This window comes from Fusarium phalaenopsidis (genome assembly GCF_050370095.1).
Source record: "Fusarium phalaenopsidis strain FUZ10S chromosome Unknown contig_32286, whole genome shotgun sequence".
Taxonomy (NCBI): Eukaryota; Fungi; Ascomycota; class Sordariomycetes; order Hypocreales; family Nectriaceae; genus Fusarium; species Fusarium phalaenopsidis.
This window is the reverse complement of record NW_028145413.1, coordinates 1,794,686-1,820,128: the sequence shown is the minus strand read 5'-3', so window position 1 is coordinate 1,820,128 and position 25,443 is coordinate 1,794,686. Positions and strand designations below refer to the sequence as shown.

At 55.1% G+C, this 25,443-nt stretch overlaps 5 protein-coding genes across 5 annotated transcripts; 2 read left to right on the top strand and 3 right to left on the bottom strand.

Moving 5' to 3' along the window:
* Positions 1-592: 592 nt before the first annotated feature.
* LRP88_02889 (uncharacterized protein) lies at positions 593-2,755 on the top strand (the record flags this gene model as incomplete). Its single annotated transcript, XM_083239524.1, has 3 exons — positions 593-2,115; positions 2,262-2,583; positions 2,636-2,755. 3 exons carry the CDS (start codon positions 593-595, stop codon positions 2,753-2,755), a joined length of 1,965 nt encoding a protein of 654 aa, XP_083104654.1.
* A 1,015-nt stretch (positions 2,756-3,770) lies between these two features.
* Positions 3,771-5,835, bottom strand: LRP88_02888 (uncharacterized protein; the record flags this gene model as incomplete). The annotated part of the gene is made up of 3 exons (XM_083239523.1): positions 3,771-3,836; positions 3,891-5,071; positions 5,121-5,835. The coding sequence occupies 3 exons, from the start codon at positions 5,833-5,835 to the stop codon at positions 3,771-3,773; spliced, it is 1,962 nt and encodes a 653-aa protein (XP_083104653.1).
* A 9,176-nt stretch (positions 5,836-15,011) lies between these two features.
* Positions 15,012-16,871, bottom strand: LRP88_02887 (SANT/Myb-like DNA-binding domain-containing protein; the record flags this gene model as incomplete). Its single annotated transcript, XM_083239522.1, has 2 exons — positions 15,012-15,094; positions 15,251-16,871. 2 exons carry the CDS (start codon positions 16,869-16,871, stop codon positions 15,012-15,014), a joined length of 1,704 nt encoding a protein of 567 aa, XP_083104652.1.
* Positions 16,872-17,373: 502 nt separating this feature from the next.
* Positions 17,374-18,172, top strand: LRP88_02886 (emp24/gp25L/p24 family/GOLD-domain-containing protein; the record flags this gene model as incomplete). The annotated part of the gene is made up of 3 exons (XM_083239521.1): positions 17,374-17,577; positions 17,636-17,941; positions 18,023-18,172. The coding sequence occupies 3 exons, from the start codon at positions 17,374-17,376 to the stop codon at positions 18,170-18,172; spliced, it is 660 nt and encodes a 219-aa protein (XP_083104651.1).
* A 1,149-nt stretch (positions 18,173-19,321) lies between these two features.
* On the bottom strand, positions 19,322-20,794 carry LRP88_02885 (kinase-like domain-containing protein; the record flags this gene model as incomplete). The annotated part of the gene is made up of 3 exons (XM_083239520.1): positions 19,322-20,481; positions 20,537-20,606; positions 20,666-20,794. The coding sequence occupies 3 exons, from the start codon at positions 20,792-20,794 to the stop codon at positions 19,322-19,324; spliced, it is 1,359 nt and encodes a 452-aa protein (XP_083104650.1).
* Between the last annotated feature and the right edge of the window lie 4,649 nt (positions 20,795-25,443).

Below are 25,443 nucleotides of genomic sequence, written 5' to 3'. Positions count from 1 at the left end.
ACATGAACGGGGTAAAAAGCGGACGAGGAGTCATTTTGGGAATAGACATTACGAGCCAAGAAATGCTTGAACATTCGGTTGAGATTTCTTATAGTCTAGACTATCTTTGATAAGCTGGAGTCGTGAGAAGAAACCTGGTTATCAACCCCCCGCATTTAACGGGATTTCGGATTTAGTAATGTGCAAAGTCACTAACGTTATACAACAAGTTCAAGTTTAGTCCATGTCAACTCATCTTGAACCTTGACAACTATCGAGGGTAGGTATCTGTAAGCCGTCAAACCATAGTATTACTGAAACGGAGAAACTAACCTCACTTGTTAATAGATACCCAGCGTTTCAACAAGAGCTAGACCATAAATAACAACTATATCCCACCAACAATCCTGCAGCTTGCCGTCTGGCGTCTGCAGTTCTCATTGGCCCAGAGACAGTGTATTTGTCTATCTGCTGGGATCTAAGTTTAGGAGGCTCAGCAAGCCTCATACCCGTGCTTTGAACCAAGCATCACCACTTCTTTGTCTCTATAAGTCACCTCGCCTCGTCACTTGTTACTACCGCAAGCTCAAGTTACCACTCGTCCAAGTGAACCATGCCAGACCCCGAAATCGCCCAGTTCACGGGCGTCTTCCGCACCAGGGACGCCCACCGCATCACGCGAAACCGCAAGCCCGTCTCGTGCACCGCTTGCCAGCGCCGCAAGTCAAGGTGCGACCGCGCGAGGCCCTCGTGCGGCGCCTGCAGGAGGCGCGATGAGACGATGGAATGCATCTACGGTGAGGCGCCTGATACTAGCAGGCGCGAGATGCAGTCCAAGGTCGCAAAGCTCGAGGAGATTGTCAAGCGCCTCGCCGCGGCTTCTGGTGGGCAGAAGAGGATGGAGAGTTGTCCGAGGGATGGGTCGGATGCTGCGTATCATGGGGAGACATCGTGGGAGGCCGTGTTTCAAAGCATCCACGATATACAGAGCGTTCTCAACACTGAAGAGGAGGAAGAGCAGCCAGAGGAACCTGAAAACTTGCCTGCCCTGGATATCGTCCTCGAAGGCGTCACTCCCGTCACAATCGACGAACTTCGATCCAGCATGCCCTCTCGCCAAGACGCAGACGTCCTCGTACGTACCTACTTCGACGCCAAGTTCCTCGTCGTGCCCTTTACCCACGAACGACACTTCTGGCGACGCTACGAGCTCTTCTGGTCGAGACCTCACGAGTCCAACCTCCTCTGGCTCAGCATCATGTTCTCCGTCCTCAGCCTGGGCGCCATGATCGCAAAGGTCAAGAGCCTCTTGCTAGAAACGGTTGCGGAGCCGAGCTTCTACATGCACCGCTCGGCGCAGTGCCTCATTACGGGGGAGTACCTCAACGCGAGGCCGTACTCGGTCGAGGCACTCATGATGTTTGCCCACTCTCGCAACGTCCAAAAGGTAGACTCGGACGCCACGATATGGTCGCTCTACGGCTTGGCTGTTCGTCTAGCTCAGCGCAGGGGGTATCACCTCGACGCGGCCAGGGTCTCTCCAAACATCACGCCCTTTGAGGCTGAGATGCGTCGTCGGACTTGGTTCATGGTCCAGACGTCTGACCTGCTCTTTTCCTTTCAGCTTGGCATGCCGCCCATGATATACCAGGAAGTCTGTGACGCGGACCACCCACGTAACTTGACCGATGACGACTTTGACGAAGACACGGATGTGCCACCCTCAAGGCCACCAATCTATCCCACACCCCTACTGGCTTGGCGTATCAAGTCTCATCTGTGCCGTCTGATCCGCCGTGTCCTCATACATACTCTAGCAGTAGAACCGCGACCATACGAGGAAACAATGGGGCTCCAGGCCGAGCTGGAAGCCTTCTACGACAGCGTCCCCCCCTGCTACAACATCCGGCCCATCAACAGCACATCGCCCGAGGACCAGGGCCACACCATCATGCACCGCCTGATCCTCGAGCTCTCGTACCGCAAGACTCTCTGCGTGCTGCACCGCCCTTACCTCAGCGTTGCCAAGGACGAGCCCCGATACAGACTGTCCCGCGACATCTGCCGCGCCACCGCCCAGCGGATACTGGACCTCCATCTTGAGTTTGACGAGGCCATCCGTGAGGGCGGGCGTATGTACAATGACCGCTTCATGGTCTCGAGCCTGACGCTACATGACTTTCTCGTTGCCGCCATGATCTTGTGTCTTGATCTCTGCGAGTCAACCGATACAAGGCAAGTTTCAAACATCTAACCGTAGCTCATCTTCTGACAACCATCAGTCCACATGATCGTCAGCACCGTATCCAACTCCTCCAGAGAGCACACGCAATCTGGAACGAGCGCGGTGCCAAGTCCAAAGACGCCCGGCATGCTGCAAAAGTCCTCCGCGCCATCCTCCTCCGCGTCGAGACGCCGGCCGCCACCACCATATCTGAGCCAGGGACCCTCGACACAACCAGCACCGAGTATGCATACATCGATGGCGGTACCTCTGGAGCAATGCCTGATCTTTCCGGAATCTCGATTGCCGAGTATTCTATCGACTACCAAGAGCTCCTTCCAATGGAAAACTTTTTTGGTTCTACCGAGGGTTTTGACTGGGTTTGTTTCTCTCCCCTTATCTATCCCGAAAGCTCTCGACTGACAACTCCAGATATCAATTGACCACTATCTCCGATCTGGGAACGTGAATGAACCCCAACAGCCCCCGACGAACCAACCGCCTCCAGAGGCAGCCGATTACATGCTCGGAAGGGATGTTGGTTTCGACTGAGTTATACGAGGTTTGCTCATGTCTACCCCCCACTCGACAATCCATCCATCCCACGCGACGAAATATGCGGCCTCGAGGTTGCATTGACGAGGGCGCACTCGTGTGGGCACAATCCATCATCACTATGGAGACGAGATACAGATTCCAAGACCTGACCTAACGAAAAAGTCAATTGTTTGTTGATATCACGGGTGGCCTTGGGATGGGTCGCATATGTGACCATAGAGGCCAGACCGTTCACTTACACTGCATGCATGATCCAGGCGAGACCTGACTCTTGTTTACATTGACCCTGATTAGGAAGTTGTCAAAGAGTTTCTGGGACTCGAGTCCTGTTGGTTCGAACACATGCTTAGAGTCTGACCTTGAACCCAAGTCGAGTGCGAGATGGCATGGATGTTCATCAATATAGAACCAACAACACATACAAGACTTGCTACTTCAATGAACAAAACTCTCAGCTATCGTCTCTGACCAACTGCAACTAAACTGCTGTAAGCAACAATCAATAATATGGATATCTCACTGCAGGCTTTCGCCCGGCTTGTTTATCTCTCATAAGTCATAGCACATGCAACAGAAAACACAGAGAACCCTGCTATCCCACCCTGTCCCATTGGATACCATTCCATCCATCTTGTCCCATCATCATACCTGATCCATAGGTTGTCGTACCAACCACCCCCTACACTCCTACTCCTGTTCAGCCAGTTCCCAAGCCCGTCTTGGGCATCCCAGATCCGACAACCAGCGCCTCCTGTAAAACTCGCTTTTCCCTGCACTTATAAACCCTATAAAGATAAATATCCTCCCAGTAACATCAATCAACCAATCAATCAGACAAGACGCAACGCCGAGACTTTTGTACGCTTGGCTCCATTCGTGATCGTCGACAATTCCTTGTTTCCACCGCCAAAGGAGGGGGTCAGGAATCATCTTGACTTTATACATGTGAATACACTAGGGTATCATGACATGAAGCGAAGAAAGAGAAGCGCATCGCCGAGTACAACAATTATGAAGCGATGCCGCGGAGAACCCTCGCGGGATTTCCAGCAACAATTGTGAAGGGAGGAACATCCTAATACACGAGTTAGCTTTGGCTACTTTAAGAATGCTTTCCAGCTAGACTCACCTTGGTCACAATTGATCCAGCGCCTACAGTGCTACCCTTGCCAATGGTTCGCCCAGGAAGGATCATGGCACCTCCGCCGATCCAGCAATCCTGCTCAATGATAATGGGCTTTCCAAGCTGGGGACCCTGTCCACCCTGTCGCTTCTTGGGGTCGATGGGCAGCGAGGCCGTGAAGATGCTGACATTGGGTCCAATCACACAGTTGTCGCCAATCTTGACTTCACCAACATCATTGATTGTGCAATTGCGACCAATTGCCACATGGTGTCCGATGGTAATGTTGTATCCGTAGTCGCAGGTGAAGGGAGTCTCGACAGTGACATGACTACCCACGCGGCCCACGTTGGTGACTGGTGAGAGCTCCGTTGGAGAAACTCGAACAGGATCGCGGGGCTTCAGGATCTCGAGAAATAGTCGAGCTCGTTCCTCGGTAGACACACCGATGGTCGGCGGAGTGGTGAGGTTGTTGAACCTCCAGCAGGCTGCGGCGCAACGCTCACGCTCCAGGCATAGCTCCTTGTCGAAGGGATAGAAGTGTCTTCCTGATAGCATCTCCTCCTTCTGTGTCCGTCTCTGCGGGAACTGCGAGTGCGAGAGGGCCAGTTGCGCTGCGACCTGAGCATTTGAGGTTGGTGCAGGCGGAGGAGGAGCCGGACTATTTGTCCTCGTCGGTTGCAAGACCTTAATCTGCGGGAGCTGGTTCCCAGGATGAGGAGTCTCGGGCTCCGTCCTGCTGAGATCGTGCAGGGGAGGCACGCGTTGATATTCCTTGGTCATCCTTTCTCCAAAAGGCGGTGGTGGTTGAGGATTTGCGCTGACTGGAGTTGGAAACACGTTTGCAGGAGTATAAGACATGGCAGAGAGTTTGTTTTCGGGACTTGTGACGGACGCGCTGGGCAATGTTGATGCCGTTGGCCGGTCGTCCTCGGTCACCAAAGGGCGGCCTTGTGGGGGGTCAATCCGCAAGGCCTGGCCGCGATACGGCGGCAGGGGTTCGCGCTTCACCGGCTGGGCGCCGTAAGGGCCTGGTTGTGGCATTCCGTAAGCTCCTGGTGGCACGTAAGTCGGATCTTTAGACTCGAGAGGAACTGCTGCGGCCTTGCTGTCGGGCTTCTGCCACCCTGGGCCCCGTTGAGGAGGGTAGCCAGCACAGACAAAACTACCACGGAGACAGTTACCGCCTATCAGATTGTCAGCGCCATGTTCCATGCATTGTTGGTGGTGACTTACACTCAGGCTTTTGCTCATCGCACTTCTTCTTGCGTTTACGACAGGTCAGACAGCCTGTCTTGGTTCGATTGCTAAAGTTCCTCTTTCGTTTCTTGGGGTCGTGCTGCAAGACGCCATCGCGCCTTTGCTCAGGCGTGTACTGACCGCCATACATCATGGACCGGTCATCGCCCTCCGGGCTGGCGTTGGAATAGTCGCCGTGGTCCATCTGGCCAGCAGCCCTTCGTAGCGCATCACTGATCTGCTCCTCCGTCTGGCCGTGGGCTGAGGTGGCAGAGTTCTGCTGAGAATCATAGCTGCGCTCATCACGTCCTTGCTGCGCATACCAGGAGTCCTTGTCCCGGTGCTCATCGCCGTAATGCCGATAGTCTCTTGAAGGAGTTCCGTAGGGCTCGCGTGAATCAGGTTGGGGAGGGCCTGCCACTACTTCCGGAGACCGATCCTGAGGCATAGGATCTCGTCGCTGCTCAAGAGAGTCGGAGCGCTTGCGCTTGTGAGAGCTCTCTACGTCGGGGTAGCCGGGCGATTGGAATGATGGTCTGTCAGTATCCTGGGCGGGTCTTTGGTTCGATGATAGCTCAGGGGTGGGCGGAGGCTGAGTCGCGGCCGTGCTGTGTGCGCGTTCATCTGAGGCGGAGCTCTTTTCAACAGTCACGGTGGGCGGATCAGAAGCCCTAGGAGGCGAGCCCCCATTAAGGGCGGTAAAGGTCGACATGACTGTGTCAACTGCAAGTGGGCGCGAAAGCGCGCGAACCCGTGGTTGAATGAGATCCGTGATTGAAGCCTGAGAAGTTCCGGTATCGAGCAGCTGGAAGCGTCCCGGCACCAGGCGGAATCAGACTCTCTCCCGGACCTTCCGTGGGTGGCTGTCTGGAAACCCCGGGGCACGCGATTGGCGATTTGGAGTCCAGCAAAGAAATTGACGAAATCGTAGGCCGTATCCGTGAGAGCCGTGGAGAGACTTGAATCACGGCGTGGGTGGAAAGAGGCGCGATGCGCGGTACTTGTGAGAATCTGCGCGGGGCTGTGAGATGAGCCGCAGTCGACGTGAACGCGCCGACTCTCCTCTCGAGGCCGTCAGCGAGAGCAGCGTCACCTCTTGGCGTCCTTCCCTCCGCAAGCTCGAGGATCCAAGACTAAAAGATAAAGCGCGAACCGTAGGCGTCGGTGGCGCAGAGAAATCCAAGGGTGAAAGCTGAGAGATGAGAGCTGACAGATGAGGTGAGTGGGCGGGACTTGAAGGAATGTGCGCGGGTGAGAGTCTCGCTGAGACGGCAAGACAGACAATAGCCGGACTGTGATCGTTCCTTCCTCTGCCAATTCTGGGTCCTAGCCTAGATAATAATGGTCCACGTCAAGGATTAGGTTCAAGAAGTAGCCTGAAAACCTGTTGCATGCGCGCGCGGGGGATAAAACGAGAGAAAGGCGAGAGGGCGCAAGTCAAGTCGGCAGGTGGTTTGCGGTTTGTACGATGGAGGTGGTGGGAATGGCGAGTTTCGCGGCGCTTGGGGCGTCGGTAGGTTTTTTTTGACGCGCGATTATGCTGCGTCTGTAATCGGCCAAAATATGGGCGGGGGGTTCGTGGCGGGGAGCTCAGATCAGGCCTGGTCTGGTCGAGAGGGGATTTGAGGGGAAAAGAAGAGGACGAGGAAGAAAAGGAAGTGGAAAAAAAGGAAGAAGGATCGAGATTGGGGTGAGATCCCAAGACGAGGGTGTGCCGGAAGAAGAGAAGAGCAGGCAAGGCAAGCAGACAAGCAAGCGATGGGCGTAGGGGAGAGGCCAAAAGCGAGACGAGGGAATCTGAGAAGCGAGAGAGCCAGGTTCAAGCTAAAAAAGAGGGCGGCGGCAATCGACAACAGCAGTGTTGACCAAAAGGCTCAAGAGCATGGCCAGATACCGGCGAATCTAGGTAGTGGAGGGTCCGAATTCCCCGGTCTGGTCTCTGGCTCACCTCGAGTGATACTGAAGCGCTCGCTCCGGTTTCGTTTCAGCTCGTGTTAGCCAGGCTCAGGAGCAGGAAACAAGGCCGTCAGGAGTCAGTCAGAGAGGCCAGCGAGACAACCCAAGGTGAGGTGAGCCTCGAACGTCGAGTCGAGAGATACCGAAACAGCAGCAAGAAGAGAGCAAGAAAGTGAAGCATTCGGCGCCAGCGACCACTGGGGGGGTGGGAGAATAATAGAGGCCGGGGCCGGGGACCCTGGGAAACCAAAAGGTGGGCGGGCAGCGGCCGGGGCGCGCGGTTGGTGTTGGTGGTGGTCGTATAGCAGGTAGCTAGCCCGTGGTACCGAAGGAGTGGAGGGAGCGGGTTCCAGTGCGGTTATGCGATGGATGGGTTTCCAGTTGACGACGAAGATGATGGTGATGACGATGATGGTGGATGGATGGCGGATGGTGGTTCGCGGCGGCATCCAATGCATTACATGCTCAAGTCCATGGGCTCAGTCTTCGCAGAAGCCATGAATGAGATGACCAGAGTCTCGATCCAACAGAGGAACCTAACCCAGAATCCAGGGTCCGTCCGTCCCCTTCTCGCCGGTGCCATGCCTTGTCCATACCCCGACTCGGCGTTGAGTCTCAATCGCCAAGGTAAATGCTAAGCCCGGGGCCGTGAGAATCTCCTCCGAGTTCTCCAATTTGGGGCGGCATGGCGCTTCGCACTGCGTCACTCGGCCAAGTACCTCGTCGACAACCGCAAAGTACCTGGAGCTGGCGAGGTACGTCAGGACTACCTCTGCTGCTGCGTTCTGCGCAGTACCACCCTGGTATGCACCTTGCGCGTCTCAAGAGCCAAGGTCTGAGAGCCGAGAGCAGCCTCAAGCCCGATACTGCAACGGCATCCCCAACTGCGACCAGGCATATCACATCACCATCTGGGATTGGCCCAGATCGGTCCCCCGAGCCCGAATGTGCAGCATTTGGTCCAAGATGAACAAGGCGCGGCGTACCAAGGGCTCCGTGCCATTGCTCAAAAGGGAATTGCTGTTGGCTTGCCCTCAGCGTTGGACGACAAAAAGTCTCCAGCTGGTGGCTCGGCTTGCTTCCACCTGTTGGACCTTGGGAGCTCTCCTCCAGCTGGCAGGTAAGCGATCAGTAGCCCCATTGTGTCTTGTACCTCCTTCGACGAACGGAACCCCTCCGCCGCTCGTCACCTGTCTTGTCCAAACTAACGTCGCGCGCACCCCTTCTTTGGCGCTGGCGCCCTCTCCTAGCCCCTCTCATCCGCAACTCTTGCTCCCTCTCACATTCTTGCTTGGTCCCTCTGGCGCGAGCAAAACTGGCCGGGCGTCTTTCTTGCAGCCATGGGGGCCGCGCGACTGGCTGAGCGACCCCTAGTTGACGATGGGGCGGCCCTGGGCCGCCCAGAGTCTAGAGTCCAGAAGCGAGCAAGGGTCTCTAAGTGGCCCCAAGAGAAAGACACACACTCAGAGAGGGAGGGCGTGTCTCCATCAAGATGCGGACCACGGACCGCAGAGTAGACTACGCGCTGCTGCGCTGCCGCCGTCTTCCAGTCTCGAGAAACGGCACAATGTCTGGCATGAACAACGCCCTTTTTTTCTTGTTTGTGTCCTTGCCACGGTGGGTTGCGTCAGACATGATGGAGCCATCGACGGCAAACACGAGCTTCTTCTGCGCAGAACTTTCCCGCGTAGCCTCTTTTGGGGCCTGTCACCTTGTCTTGTCCGAGAAGTAATTCTGAAGCCTGTTAGGTCGTCTGTCTGAGTCATCCTCGTCTATCTCACGCGCGACAATGAGAAAGACTGTGCCGCGAGGATCAGCTGCAAATCACCCATGCCCATCCATCTCTTCACTCCACTCACCTGTGTACTGACGCTGCCATGTTACGTCCATGATCGCCTCAACAATGGATGCTCGACTCGATCCGTACGACTCAGTACGTTGCCGCCATCGCCAGACCCTGGATGCTGGTCGAGACAGCCGCTGCCGGCCGATCTTGACAGCGCTCGACATCCAGCTGGCTCATCAACAGGGAAATGAGAAGCCACCTCTCGCGGTAATGGTCCCAACGTGTACCCGCAAGATCGTCCTTGGGGTAATGATCCGGATCCAATAAGCGACCCATGCGCCCTTCAACTGAGGGTCCCAGAGACGAGACTCGTGTGTCGGGCACCTGTAACTGACGCCTGGTGCCCTGTCGCGCGACTCTCCAAACACCTAACCGAGCATTGCTGACGCTCCTTGCCCTTCGTACCACACGACAGGTGCCAGCTTAGCGCGCCTCCGTTTCTCCTTTGGGTGTGCAATCTCGTCTGTGTGAAGTTATCGAACTTTATCTCTCTCCGCTCCTGCGAAACGATGAAATGCTGCGCCCTTATTCCACCTCTGTGATTCTAGCCTAACTCTAAGGCGGCAGTTCAGGCGGGCGGCGGCACTCATTCATCAAGCGCACAGGATGGCATGTTTCCGTTAGAGATAGGTAGGCACAGAACACAGGTTACTCACTCGGTACAGTGTTGTGCTACCATCAGGGCTCGCCTGAGAAGCTTGGACGCTGAGGCGCGTAACCTGGCCTGTCGCGTCAATGGTGTCTGTCTCCATGACCTTCTCTCGTACATGTGGCCCTTGACAGTCTTCCTCCTTGGCTCCTTCAGGCGCACATGGCTGCTTTACGGAAAATGTTTGGGCATTTGACCAAGCAAGTGAAGTGTGGTTTGATTACACTCAAGGCACCTATTCGTGCTCGGTAGTGCCCTCGACTCGCTTCGAGTCTAATGATGGCGCTGGTCACTCCCGCAAGACCAACAATGAACCAAGGAACGCTAGATGTATTAGCTCCGGGGCCTCAACGGGCTCCTTCCCTTCCTTGTCATGGGTGGGGAACCCTCGGCGGCCTGTTCGCTCTTGCCGCGGCACTGTCGCTTGCTTCGATGGCAGGCACGTCCTGGAGAGAAAAAAAAAAAAAAAAAAAACCATCATCCCCGTCTCTCCGCCCAGCATGACCCCACCCTCCTCTTTCTCTGCTGCTTTTCAGCTACTGTGCCCTCGTCAACTCTAACCTTGGATCAGTCGTTATTACTCTGATCGGGCTGGTCACGTCATATTCTTGGGAATCCCAATGTCTCGATGGCCTCATCCCTCTTGGCAACAGATGGAGAACACAATCACTGTCTCGCGCGCCTTCTCGTGGATTTGAGCAACAACTCGAAAAGAGGACGAACAATATCCCTTGAGCCAACCACCCACACGCCCTCCGCCCACCGTCCACCGCAAGCTGGCGGATGTGGTGTTGGGATTGTGCGCCTCCTCGCCCCAGCAGCCAATCACGCAAGGCATTCCAGAACCAGACCGTGGCCCCGGCAAGGATGATGTGGCCGTTCAGGCACCTTAGGCGAGACAGCCTGCGCTCAGCGCCCATTAACGCCGCGTCTAACACGCTAAGTCTGTTGTCTCGTATCGCCCGCCGCCGTCCGCGGCTGTGCCAGGACGTGGAGCCCTACCTTGAGCGTACCCTGATCAGGTACGTACCGGTGGACAGGCACCGTCCTTGGCCCGCTTGGAGGCGTCTGGGAAGCTTACATGCACCCGTGTCTGGCCGGCGACTAGGCTGAACGCCGTTCAGATAGACTCGTGCGCCGTGACGCGCAACGAGCCTAGCATCTCATGGAGCTGACCAGCTTCATATCCTGGCTCGTTCCCGGCATTATGGCTCAGGCTGGCGCGGCGCCCGGCTTGAATCGCGCTTCTCTCATCAATCACTTGAGAGCTGGCGTGTTGGGAGGCAACCGCTTACTATCTGTCGTCGCCTGGCGGCCTCTCTCGATGTTACAGAACCCTGCTCGCCTTACACATCCCTTGTGTAAATTGATCGGCGAAACCTTCCAAGGCGACTGTTTATGGAACACCAGGGGTCGAAGGTTCAGTCATTTCTCATCGAATTTAGCAGCACCAACAGTCCTTGAGCAAATAGATATCCCACCAACATGCCTCTTCGGATGGAGTATGAACCATGAGGTAATTACGAATCCCCCCATTTTTAGAAACCACGTTGTGTTTAATCTGACAAGACGACATGGGGTTCGAGGTTTTTTCTTTGTCAACTTGTTGGATCCGTCGTCGGTCAACCATGCAAAGGTCCTGGCGGTTCTATTTGATGGCAAAGGACTTGGCATCCGTTTCGGGATGTACTGGTTCATTTCATGATCTCTGCGCCAGCTGATGTCTACGGCAGAGAACTTATCTGTCACTCTACGTTCAGCACCTCAGGCACACATCCCCTCAGTTACTACCGTCCTTGCGATGTGATTATCGCCAGCTGCTGACCCGAACGGCTTTCATTAGTATGTTCTGGCTTTGACCGTTGCGTCTTGGCTCAGTGGCTCATAGGTAGGGTGCACTCCCAGCCGGTTCCTTGCTAACCTGTGATGGATCTTGGCGGCCATCTGTCTGTGATTGGCCACCCAGCGAAGAGAAGGGGCTGGTAGTGGTGATTCAAAACTGTCACGGCAGATGAGAAAGACCTGAGGGACGTGTGATGAAGTGTTTAGCGCCTTTGACGGAAAATCGATAGCCAACGAGGCAGAAGTCGGGTCTATATTACTGCGTTATGCGTCTTTGCAGGCACACCGCCGCATCGATTGCGACCTCGCTCCATCGTTCTGTGGTTTCTAACCAGAATTCCGCTGTCTCTCGACGGGTGTCCGCGGGGAAGGGAGACCCACGCGGGGCGGTGGGCAGCATTCAACCCAGTCTGTCAGGATGGGGCCCTCTGGGGCTTCAAGTCCTCAGCGATGCACTGCTCCGGGTGGTATTTCGGGCTCTTTCCCCCCAGCCTTGCCAGGATGGGGCTTGAAACGGAGCTCAAGTATGCCAAGGGGGATGGCCATCATCAAGCATCACCGACTTGCTCCATACGACAATGAACTAGTGAAGCCAACCACCAGGACAAAGCAAACCGTCGCCTGGAGTCAAATCGCCCGCTACACTACCCAATGTTTCTCGCCCCAGCGCATGAAAGGTTACAACAATCCAGAACATCACGGTCGCGTTATTGGTCAAAACGTGCCGAAGGCAAGGGCCATTCTGTTGGGTCATCTAATCTAGGCTTTGACTTTAGGAATGGCATCCGAAGGCCATCATGGTGTCAATGCAGCACGTTTACGCCTGTCACAGAAATGGCACGCAACTCGATTCATGACGCGACGCTGCAGCCAACAATCACACTGAGTTCGTCGCCGGCAGACGACTTTGTTACAGATGTTTTTATCCACCACGGAGCTACCGATTTGCATCACCATCGCGTCGGTCTAAATATAACATGCAAAGATGTCTGTTCTGGTGATGCTGGTTCGAGTTCCAGGATAAGACGATGTGGTTGGCCAGTGGCCGCCTTGATTCAGACCATTCACGGCTGGGCGCTTCGATTCCACCCTCAAGTGGCGTCTTGCTCCTCGAACCCCAGCGCCTGTGAAGGGAACATGCCCACCGGAGGTCCGGCCGTCATGGTTGCCGGCAGCTTGCCGCTGTTGCACCCCCGGATCACTAGCGAACGGGGAACGGTCGAGTCTGGAACTCGACGCACTCCGACAGCCCTGTTTCGTTTGCTCGAAAAGCCTCATCTCATGGACGGCAGAAGGAACAGAAAGTTTGTTCTAATCATTGCATTGGCATGGCCATGGGTGGTCTTGTTGGTTGGCTGGCATGCCGGGTTATTAGTTGGGTAGGTTCAATTGGTTGCGCATGCGGATTCCCTGCCCTGTCGGGTCGGACGTCGAGTACATATCCCCTGTCAGCTTCATGCATCAATTCCCCTGCTTCAGGCCTTCTGTTTCCCTTCGGCACCCTCTCTTTTGTCCCTCTCGCGTGGCTGCGGCGTGGAGTGTGTTTGATGGCCATGTGCTGGTTGGGTGGTCTTCGCATTCGCTGCCCCTGCAATAGGGCACCCCTGCCTCAAACAAGACGGAGAAAAGAGGGAATGACAAGGGTCCTGTCAAGAGCCAAATCTTGACCAAACCAAACGTGCCCACGACAGGGGATGGTTACTGTTCGCCGAGCCAGTTCGCCGAGCCGTCCCGTCACTAGGCTGTGCTCCATGCCGAGGTTCATGGCCTTGTTTGCTCCCATTTCCATCTGATCGTCGACTCGGCGGGGCGACGCGGCCTCCGCCTATTCCGGTGCGACGGGACGGTAAGTGCACAGATGGGTGAGGCATCGTATCAGTTCAGTGGTATCAAGGCAACGTCCTCCAAGCGCACGCACAATTCCTACCTCTCCGGGGGGTCTGCACTCGTTTTGGACAAGCCCCTTTCAACGAGACATATCACATGACGGCGCGACGTTGGTTTGAGAAGCTCCCCATCTGCGACAGTGGCCAATAACGGGCCGCCTGCACAAGGCCCAGGAACGAACCAGGAACACAGACGTCACATCACAGAGCCTCAACACCACGAGAGAATCCGTTTACCACCTTCAGTAACTACCATCTCCAGGATTTGGCTCCTACATATACGACATTCTTCATGCTCTAAAAATATCCAAGATCTATAGTTCTGCTGCTGAGTTTGTCACAGGCATCACACCCAATCATAAAGCTTCGAAGCTTCGATAGCCGCCCGCTAAGCGCCCGGTCGTCCACCATCTTGCTCATCTTGCAGCATCTATTCCAGAACTATCAAGATCCCAGCGTCTACCCAGCGCTATTTTTATCTCAGATCCGGTAGTTCTATGCAAAGCATCCGTCTCGCATGTCGAGACGCTTCCTCCACGGGGTCCTCCTGCAAGACATGGGTTGCGGCCTGGTGGTCTGGTCTCCTTTTCTGGTCCGGTTTAGATGACGATAGACGCCGGCTACAACACACACCCCTCTCCTCCACCAGCTCTCATGCAGCAACGCCGGGCGCCCCGCCGACGAGAGAAGCATGGAGATGGCTTCATCGACTCGAAGCGCCGGCTCCTGTGACCCAGGCAACATGCGCTTCCCCCCGGCGCCAAAGCACGAGTATATTCCCAGGGGAGCTGCAGCATTATCTGAAAAGATCTCAACCAGCCGATTGGCGCCATAGAGCCTATTCCGGTATGTCGGCAGTGGGTATCATGCCGGCCGCGAGACGTTGGCCAGCCCGTCCCGAGAGGACGGAAGACGCCCCGTTACCCCTTGGCAGTTCATCCCTCCTTGTTTAAGGGTCCTGACCCAAACGGGGTGTCCACAGACATGTGCAACGATAAATATAGGAACATGTTGCTATATTGGGCGATAGCCTCCATGCAGCCGTGGATGAGGTGCAGCTCCTTTAACACGACGTCACCTCCACCGTTCAACGTCCCCCTGAGCGTCTATTTCATCCTCGCCATCACCGCCCATTCATTTCACTCACTCGGAGTCCCCGATGGTTTCAAGTGGTACTTTTCGATCCTGGCTAAGCCTATTAAGCAAGCACCTTGGTTGCCGCCCTGCAAAATGAACTGGGTAACCTCACACTTCCCCACCTGCTTGCTGCTCGAAGCGCCCATGCCCGGTGATCCATGGCTCAGATCCTCCCCTACAGCCTGGCTTGTCGTCGAGCTCGATTGCAGGTCTCGGACGTCGATGATGCATTGGTGTTTGACAGTCACACACTTGTACCCCACTGGCCGGCGCTTCTACACGCTACGGCATCCCTTGAGAGATTTGATTTGTGGCACAATCAATCTCATCCATCTCTCTGCACATGAAACCGCATACAGGTTCAAGTGAGACCCTGTTTCGCCGTTCCTTAGCCCCATCTGTGTGACGGATCTCAAATCGACAACTACCGGACTTGGTACGGCCTCTTGCTGTCATCTCCGTCTGAAGGGACCCCTGCGTCTCCTGCAAGAACGTTTCTCGGTTGTCTCTCGCATGCGTCAAGTCACTGGCGCGTCGAGCCATGTATAGAGATACTTTGACGATACATTGTCCTACTTCTTCTGTCGTTTGGCGCTCTTGTCACTTGTACCGCTCAAGACACTCGCACTGCGTTTCTGCGGGGCACCGCTGCTACCTGGACGGTCGTCCTTGTCGGCCTCATTTGCATCCTTGGTCGAGGCCTCCGGGCCTTTAGTCGTGGGGGCAGCTGCTTCTGCAGAGTCCTTCTTTTCGTTGCCGGCGGGTGTTTCAGACGTGACGTCTTCGCCGTTGGGTTTATCTGCAGCGTCACTTTTCGCTGCAGCTGCCTTTCCGGCATCATCCTCGTCCCTCTTCTCTTCGCCCTTCTCCTTTTCTGATTCCGGTTCCGGTTCGGGGGGTGCCATGGCCTTTTCCCGCTCTGCCTTCTTTGCCTGCTCGACCTTGATCTCGGCGTCGATCTTATCCGAAACCTTACGAGCATCGAGCAGACTGTTGACAGCTCCAAGAAGCATCTCGTACTGATGCGTCGTCGCTGCTGTGGGCATGGCGAGCTTGCTAGGCACGTCCAGTTCGTTGAGCACGTTGGTGATGCGCATCTGTTGCTGGTTCGACTTGTGAGAGAACAGCTTGTTGATCCTCTCTGTCCGGAACGTCGGTCCAGAGCCAAGTCGATCATGATGCGTGACACCATACAGTACCTCTTCTTGGCTGGTAAGTTTGCGGCGTTCTTGTTGTTGTTGCTGACCCTTCTTGTTATTGGGAGCAGTGGGCGTAGGTGTAGGTCCAATAGACTCGCGATGGCCAGTAGATGCCGCTGTGCTCTCCCGTCTACCAGACTCCTGGGTAGCGGCGGCGGCCGCCGCCGCGGCAGCTGCAGCTGCAGTTTGTGGGGGCGCAGGGCTGGCACCGTCGCCGGGCATCAGTGACTTTCGTTTCTTTGACTTGTCGGCGCTCATGAGATTCTGTAGTAGATTCTGCAAACCAGCGGATGACTTGAAGGCGTTGATGTCGGTGTCGGCACGGGGATAATCGAGGCGGTGGTACAACTCGCGGCGTTCGTCGTTGAAACGCTCACTGCGTGCCAGTATGCGCTTAATCTCCAACAATAGCGACTCCTCCTCCCGGGCTTCCTCGCGAGATCGTGTCAGGGCGTTGAGAGCGAACTCCTTCCGTAGCCTCTCCTGTTGCGGGTTGAAGTGTGCCATAAGCTCGTGGAGTGCAAACTCGGGTTGTGTCATGTACTGGACGGGCTTCTGCGCCGCCATCATCTTGGAGGCAACCTCGTAGTACCGGGCCTTAAGGTCTTCCAAAGTGCGTGAGCGTGTGGCCGGCACGATAGCCTTGCTCTCATCGCCGTCAGCGTTGGCTTCTCCATTGGTTGCGGGAGGATTCCACTCGTATCGATCCCAGATCAATGGCCATCGAAGGTCAAAGTCGCGTGCCAGCTCCAGCAGATAGTCCGTCTCCTCCTTGGTCCAATCTCCATGTTGTAGTGACTGCTGGTATTGGCCGTCACTGTATTGGGGCACCGATACCTGCACATTGTACTTTGCGAATGCCGAATCTTCCATCTCCTTGGCTTGATCCGTCCTGTCCCCCTCGGCACCCTGTCCATCTTGAGAATCACCCTCTGGCTTGTCGTCCTTCCTCCTCCAGTGCCGCAGTGTCAGGTCTGATGATCCGCGCGCCGAGTTCTTAAATGGCCGCATCTCCCATCGCGCGGCGGGCTTGCGACTCGCGAAGCGCCGCTTCTTGAAGTGTGTGGCCTCGGGGACGATGGCGATGGGGTTGTCGCCGCCTAGGTTGTGAACCTCACGCGCGAGGCCCTTGAGGTTCGGCCTCGGAGCTGAGAACTTTTGCTTCTTGGCCGGTCGGGGACCAGAAGACCCGTCGGGCAGGTTAAGGACATCGCGGACGTCGGAGGAAGTCATGATGGGCGTATGTGTGTGCTTGTCGTCGGGATATATGCAGGACGGTTGGGGGAGGGTCTAGACGCAAGCTTCCATCACCAAAACCATCAAAATTAATCGCTCTATGTTGCGCTTGAATTAGTCGAGCCAAGTAACGGGTGCATCAATTGTTCGGTTGAATTTTGGCTGGAGCGGAAATCGACATGTTGGACGCGTCAAGTTTTGGGGAGCGGGCGTAGGTTTGGTAAAGTTTAGCCAGCATCAGATAGCGGGTGGAGACATCCTTGTCCATTCGATGTCACGTGATGGTGACTTCCCCCCTGACAGGCCGATGTTCGAACGTGGCAGCTTCGCGGGCGCCAAAAGTTCAAGGGGAGAGGTGTTAGACTCCTTGGGTACAACCTCATCTCGCACACGACACTCGACTCGACTCGATACATCGACGGCCCTCTCGAGCCTCCCCCTCCAATTGCGCCCCCCGATCGACTTTTAGCGCATTGTCTTGTTCACGAGCCCGCCCATCATGAAGTTCCTCCTGCCCCTGCTGTCGCTCAGCGCAGCTGCGAATGCGCTGCACTTCTTCATCGACGGCGTCACCCCCAAGTGTTTCTACGAGGAGCTCCCCAAGGACACTCTTGTCGTGGGACACTACACTGCTGAGGAGTGGGATGATCGGGTCAACGCCTGGGTCAAGCACGACGGTATCAGCATCTACATCAATGTCGACGTACGTTGAAAGCCATCACCAGATGCTTCATGACAGCCATGCTCACACTTATCACCAGGAAATCTTCGACAACGACCACCGTGTCGTCTCCCAGCGCGGCGCTGCCTCGGGCCGCTTCACCTTCTCCGCCGCCGACGCCGGAGACCACAAGCTGTGCTTCACGCCGTCGTCCAACTCTGGCCGCACCGGCTGGCTCTCGGCCTCGAAACCCAACGGCGGCATCAAGCTGACCCTCGACCTCGTCATCGGCGAGACCAACCAGATCGAGAGCAGCGACAAGGGAAAGATCCAGGACATCACAACACGTGTCAAGGACCTCAACGCCCGCCTCAACGACATCCGAAGAGAGCAGGTCTTCCAGCGTGTAAGTGACAACTAACCCTTTAGTCGGTTGATACGACTAGGTCGAGAAGAGGCACCAGAAAGCTGACCACATCATATACAGGAGCGAGAGGCCGAGTTCCGAGATCAGTCCGAGTCTACAAACGCCCGTGTCATCCGCTGGATCGTCATCCAGCTCATCGTCCTCGGCGTCACCTGCGCCTGGCAGCTCTCGCATCTCCGATCCTTCTTCATCAAGCAGAAGCTCACTTAATCTAATCGTTTCCGGGGTGCAATCTGGGTTCTGCAGCTCATACTTGTCTGTCAGGCTGGCTGGGTGTTGGAGGGATAGCCATGGATGGGAATAGTGGCAACAAAATTTTGGCATTAGATGTTCACAGGGAATGGACTCCCTTTAGATGATGCCGTGTAATGTTACATATACGTGATGATACTTTATACTTGTGTGCAGTTTAAGTTTATTCAAAGAAATGGATGAATAAGACTATCAGTGTTAAAAAAAGGAGCGACAACGCCTTTTTTTCCCATTATAAGATTCAGACAAAAAACTCCCTATAGTGCTCTATCTTCATTTCACGACAAATCACCAAGCTGCTTCTTCCAAAGTGAACAACAACAACAACAACAACAACGACAAAAAAGACCAGACTCATCATCCCCACACCTCCTTCTTACTACCCCTACCTACTCTACCCTCCCCTACCATACCATACCCTAGTAACTACACCAGACAAGACTGGAGACGCTCGCTCGCCCTCGTCTCGCTTTGCCTCACCACCCTCAGGTCGCTCAAGAGTGGCTTTCGTCTGGGTAGGTGATTACGCAGAGAGAGATTATAGACAGCGTCATGAGAAATACGACTAAGAAACACCGAACCAGACCCAAAATGCTGCCCTGCTCGATCTCCTTGCGCCGTGCTGCGCTGGAAGATTAAACGTGGTTTAGTATAGTTTCGTGATGGAATGCCAGACATAATAAAAAAAGGAAAGCCCATTCCCAACTCCAAGACCAGATTTGCTTCCCCTGGTGGGCGGTCCTAGAAAGATACCTCGGTGTATCAGTTCAGGAGACAGAGGAAATCTATGGTAGCGACATGATGAGGTCCGAGTTTGAGGAGATCCAGGTTCCAGAGCCAAGTCTCGATACTCAAGCAAATGGACATCGCCGCATCCGTTGTAGGAGCATTACCCGCCGAGCCGGGTCGCCATGGGTGTCGAGGTCCAGGAAGTAAGCGTAACAAGATTTGCTCCAGGTGGGCGTTTTTATCCAGCAACCACGTCCCCTTGTGACCGTTTGGGGACATCATCCTCAAGCTCAGGACTGTCATTAAGACACAGATCCTGAAGCACAACGCCGCAGCAATGAAGAAAGAAAGAAAACCGTAGCCATCAACCACCCCTATTTAACCGCAGCAGAGCGTCTTCATCAGCTTCTGGAAGCCACTGGGCTGAGGGTTGGCAGGCTGGTCGCTAGGCTGGGCGAGCTGCGTCGCCGGTCCCTGCTGGGAGGTCCTCGGCTGAGGCAGGTTCTGGGCGCTGTTCTGGAACTGGGCCTGAGTTGAGCCAGTTGGCGTGGCCATGTCCCGAAGACCCCCAACCCCGCTCCCCCTCTGCGCCGACAAGGCGCCGGGGGCGCTTGGCCGATCTCTCTGCTTGCCCATCTGCTTGATCGGAGACGGAGGAGGGGGTTGCGCGGCGTTTAAACGGCTGACAGTAAGGTTTTGCGCTTGTTGGTGAGAGTTCGTATTCCCGGGACGGTGGCCGCTGTGCAGCTCCATCTGCGAGGGGCCAGGTCGCACGTTGGGGTTGTGCAGATACGCGGCGTTGTGGTTCTTCGAGTCCCATCCCTTTCCCGAATCCTTCGAGATCTTCATCCAGTCGTACTCGCCATCCTCAACCTCGCCAGTCGTCTTCAGGGCCTGGGTGAAAAGCTCTCGGAGGTAGTCGTAGTCGGGAGTATCCTCGAAGCCCAAGTTACGGACATAGGTAAGATACTTGTTGAACTCCTCAGGGAAGCCCTCGGCCAAGTCCTTAATCGCCGTCGTCTGCTTCTTCTCACCGATCTTCTCGTACTTTTGCTTGTTGGTGGCAGCCTTCAGGCCCTGCCAGGGGAGTCCTCCACGGAGGAAGTACAGGAAGACGTGGCCGAGGGCCTCGAGGTCGTCTCGTCGAGACTGCTCACGACCGAGATGAGTGTTGATACTCATGTATCGAGCAGTCCCAGAAAGCGACTTTCGCTCGCGATAAGGGATGTGTTGCTTCGTCTTCGGGTCACGGTACTGCTTGGCCATGCCGAAGTCGACAACATGGATAACGCTGGAGGCCTTGGTGCCGGGCCGGCCAATAAGGAAGTTGTCGGGCTTGATATCACGGTAGATGAGGTTCTTCTCGTGAATTGTCTGGACCCTGGACAACATCTGCTTGGCCACCATGACGACGGTCTTGATGGAAAACCTCCTACCGCAATGGTCGAAAAGGTCCTCAAGAGATGGACCAAGCAGGTCGATCACGAGGATGTTGTGAAGTCCTTCCTGACCGAAGTAGTACACATTAGGAATACCAGCTAAATCAGAAATTAGCATCATGTAAGTTATATGTTCGAATGAGATGGTTCTCACGGCATCCAACAAGGATCTTGTACGTTCGGTACTCATCTCGCAGCTGAGGAGCATCACTCTTGCGAGGTTCCTAGAAACAGTGTTAGATTCATGGGGAAGACAGATGATGCAAATTGTCGGGCGACTCACGAATTTGATAGCAACTTGTTGGTTGTTGAGCAGATTGGTGCCCTCAAAAATGACACCAAACGAACCCTCTCCGATCTTCTTCCCCACCCTATAGTGAACTCCAACCACGTTGGAAGACGACGAAGCCATTGCGGCGGTAGTGGCGGTCACCGGACCACCTTGAAGAATGTCTAGGCAGAGAGACGGAAAGTTTCGGTCGTGGCAACGGCGTGGATCGAGTCTGGAATGGAAGCGTGCTTGCAAAAAATCGATGCCTGTAAACAAATACCAAAACCAGCGGTCAGTGTTTGATGAAAATTGATGGAATTCCAAGATGTCGGTCGGGGAGTGGAAGGGGCAAGAAAGAGTCGGGGACTGATGGCGTGGCGCTGCGTGCGGTTGGACAGCAAAGGAGGATGAGGCGACAGGTTGATCAAGCTGGGCTGCTGCCGGGTGCTGGGATCCTTGATTGGAGGCGCGGCAAAAAGGCTCTTCCAGCCCAGGACTGCGGACGCAGGCGCAGCAGCTCCTGCACGACACTGGCCACGACTGACTTTGCCCCTGATGGCGATGCCGACAAGAAAGCAATCAAGCCTGTCGAAAGGGGCAGGGCCAGATCCAAGATGTATCGATCGGAACGATGTCGGGTCGTAGGAGAAGGGAATCAACCGGTTGAAGCAGCAGCAGCCCGTCGAATATCCACGCCCCAAGCTCTATGGCTCCAGAAGCCAAAACAGACCACCAGCACCGCCCCCGACAGGTGTGAACGTGGAAATGTGTAATCGGGTACTCACCTGAAGCAGAGAAGAGATGCCAAAAGGATACAATGTGGCAGCTCGCTCGGACAGGCGATCGAATTCGAGGGAAAGAAGTCGAAGGCGAATCCCCAAAAGCGAAGGAAAGGATGAGGTTGATGGGGAGATTGGGGATGGATGTAGGAAAGGGGAAGAGTCCTCAGCGCTGGAGAAGGGGATGGGAGAGCCCGTGCCAGGCCCCCGACCGAGCCAGAGTCAGTGACCCCCAGCTCCACTGCCCGAGAGAACCCCCCGGCCAGTGCAAGGCGGGCACCTTGGGGCCAGCAGCCAGTCTCTTTACAGCGAGCAACCGCTACAAGAAACAAGCGAGAGGGCGCTGAGGCCAACACACCCGGCGCTGGACGCCAACCAACCTGACCCGACAGTGGATGAGATGGGATGGGATTGGGACGCCCAGCCTGCCTGCCAGCTCTGGCTGGACCCAGCCCCAGCTTCCAAAGGGCCCAGTCCAGCCGCCAGCCAACCCGTTCTGGGACGAGGGCAGCCGGATGCAGGAGGCTAGGGGATACACGGGGACGAGGTATCTACCCTCAGGGACTCAAGCTTGAGGGCGGCAGATGAAGGGTTCAGCCACGCACTGTAGGTGGCACTGGCTAGATGGTCAGATGCCATCTGGCTTAGCGCCATGCGCTGCCAGACATGCAGGTGCTTTGACGTTCCAGACAGTGTGCATTGTGAAGAAAGGTTGTCTCCGCACCGTGCCAAGGGGAACCTCAACCTTTGGGGAGATTTACCTCCCGCTCAAGTACCTACCATCGTCCGCCCGGGTCGGGTCCCCATGCTCCCTACCTCGTTCTGCAATCCGATAGTTTCCCCTGTTGGCCCAGACACTCACTGACTGGCAAAAGCAACCCATCCGTCCTGTCACTTTTCTCGAGTCGCGCGAGTTTTCATCATCAAGAAACAAACAAGAAAAGTCTACCGCCTCAGACACATGTGGATGTCGTCACCTGGACCGACATGTTGGGCTTAAACCCTAGCCATCAACCCAATCTATCGGTGAGCTGTCGCCGGTCACAGCAAGCCCCGTTCAAGTCGAGATATCCCCTTGAGCCTTGCCTTGCCTTAGTCAGTCAAGGAGCCGGCGACTTGCCCATCTCCCACCGGGGCGCCGTTCATCTTGACGACAGACGCCTACGGGCGCGCGCCTGTGCCCACAGGATCCTCCCCAATGGACCATGAGGTGTGCCCCTGGTCCTCCTCTTGACTCGGCGTTGTCCACTGAGGCGTCCGGTGGTGGAGTCCCCAACGGCAGGCCCGGGGTATTGCTACTTCAACCGCGGCGCAATCTCCCAGCCTCTACCCAGGTACTCCGTACCCGGGCCGTCCATCATCTGCGATGGATGGTGATGGGGACGGAAGGCTGCGGGCATGCATGGGTTCAAGGTTAAAATCAGGGTGAGAGTTGGTTCTCGTCGAGCGGGGGCAGTCTTTTTCTGGTGGTTTATCCTCGCAAGCATCGGGGGACGCCTTGCAACCGGTGTGAAAGGGCACGGATCTCGACCAATTCAATTCCTCTCGACAGACCCTTTTTCATGGATTCCAGATGGATCGGCAGGTAGGACTTGTGCTTGGCATTACAACCGCAGGCATTGCTACGTCGAAGCTGTGCGGCGTTGCACCAACAAAGTGCCATGCTTTTTCCTCGCGGTCTTGACCGCAACAAAACGAAAACGCCAAGGTCGTGGCCCTGAGGCTCTTTTCTGGTGCCTCTCCGCTTGAACGATTCATTATTCCTTGCATCAGTAGGTACCTACCGAGAATAGCTTACATAGCGGTCGGATCCGTCCCATGGCCGGGGATGCAACCAAGCAGCCTTCGACAAGCAACGCGCCAGAAGAGTCAAGACGTTGCTAGCGCCCGTCCATCAATTTCAGCCAAGACAGCCACTCCCATCTGGCCGGCTGGTCGTGGAACTGCTCCGTTGCCCATCCAGCCGATCCGTTCCTCACCTCGCATCTATAGATTCCCTAGAGGACGAACTTCGTATCGAGCAGGGAAATCCCCTCCTTGACGGATGCAATCGAAGACCTTGTCCTCATCGCCTGATCCATCATTTGCCATCTATCCCCATCGGGGCACGAGGCTTCAATTACCCAATAGTCCAGGACGGGAGGATGCGAGGTTGCTTTCTACCCCGGCCCCAACAACAGCACCTGGCTCAGAAGAGAGATATTTCGGCCAGGGGCCCCCGCTAGAGGCGGCTCTGGCTTTGCCCCTTGTGCAAAAAACGTCCACCTCCCTCTTTCTGTATCGCGTTCCCCTCGGTGCTGCGTGTCCTGGACGGCTCGTCGCCAACGCACGAGTCTCACAAGCACCTCGTACACGCATGTGTTATGGCTAATGCACTCGCCACATTATTCCCCAGCTCGGCCTAATTCGGATTTGCTGCCGACGTTGCATTGTCTCTGCTTATGCAGGCCAGCTAGCCAGGTCGCATGGGCACCCTCATCGATGGAATCTTGCCTGCCTTGCTTGCTGGTTGTCGATCTCAAGATTCATGCTGAGGACTCCGTCATGTTGACGCGCTGCTCTACGCTACTAGGGGCGGATTGCATAGGGAACGTGCCATTAGGATGCTTCACCTCGAAACGGTCATCCATCGTGCTACCGGAACCTGGCTCTCAGCATCTGTTGCCCAGCAAGGGTGACTACTTGTCTAAGTCATTGAGCCCCCAATGGGATCAGACATTCCACTGAGACTTCCGAACTCAAACTAAACCCCGTCATAGGTGTTTACCCTGCTTTTAGTACCGTCTCTGAGCGCCTCTGATGCCAGCCGCGGGAAATCAAGATGGGCAAGCTGCTCGCTTTCGGAAATTTGAAGCTCATTTAACATTGGGTAAATCTCCGAATGGCTCGGTCATTTGGCGCTCACGAGACATGCATAGTCCCTTTTGGCCAATCATGTGCTGCATGCGGATGCCAATTTGACTTTTTGGCAAAACAACAGCCAATTGCAATGCCAGATTCCACAGGTCGTTGCTCGATGAACCATTGGAATATCTTGTTATGAAGCTGGATAAAAAGCATAACCAACCATCACACCGTCTCGACGGGCATGGAAGCCGGCTTCATCTGACACACGCCATCCTGCTAACGCGCCCTATAGGATGCACCTGATCTAAGATTGTGCCTGGCTAGTATCACCATGGGCTAGGGTAGGGGAAGATGGGATCGTGAAGCGCGAATTTTGGGGGGGATATACAACCATGAATTATCATCCAGGTTCTCTGGATTGATGCTACGTACTCGTACGCAGGGACCTGCGAATTGAAACATCTCATGTCGGTAAACGAAAGCATAACCGGTCCTTTCGCCTATGGGCTAGAAGGTCTGTATGATTGTTGGGTGCTTCGTTTCGGTAGAGTCTCAACAGATCCCAGGGCATATATGTGCTTTGTCATACTTGGCACTGGAGTTGGTAGGTCCATGTCCTATGGTGGGAAAGGGGCAGTCTGCAGTTCACCAGTTGTGACTAGGTACAAGCACGATTTTGTTTACTGGGGCAATCACCTGGTCATCGAGATGACAAGAAAACAGATCATCAAATAAAGACCGATGTGCAATGCAGATATATATATAGTATTGAGGTTGAAGTCGTGGCAATGCAATTTCACTTGTTGATTGATGTAGGGTAGCGGTGATCTGAGGTCCATGTTCTCTCATTCAAGGTGTGTCATTATCTTTCTGTGCCCCATGGTGAATGGAGGATAAACATAGACAGACCCCCAGGTCTCTAATTCGACTTTCACTGGGCTCGATATTAAGCTGTCTGACATGGTTAACTCGATGATCTCGAGCTCGCCTGCGCTCAGGTTCCTCACTCGGAGGCCTGTCACGTGCCCGCTTAGTTAGAATGTCAACGTCTGAACGCACCACAACAGTGATACTAGGCCTGACTCAACCATCAATAGAAAAAAAAAATTGAAAAAAGGGCAAAAATTGGCAAAAATGCAAAAACAAAAAAAGGAGTCACGTCTG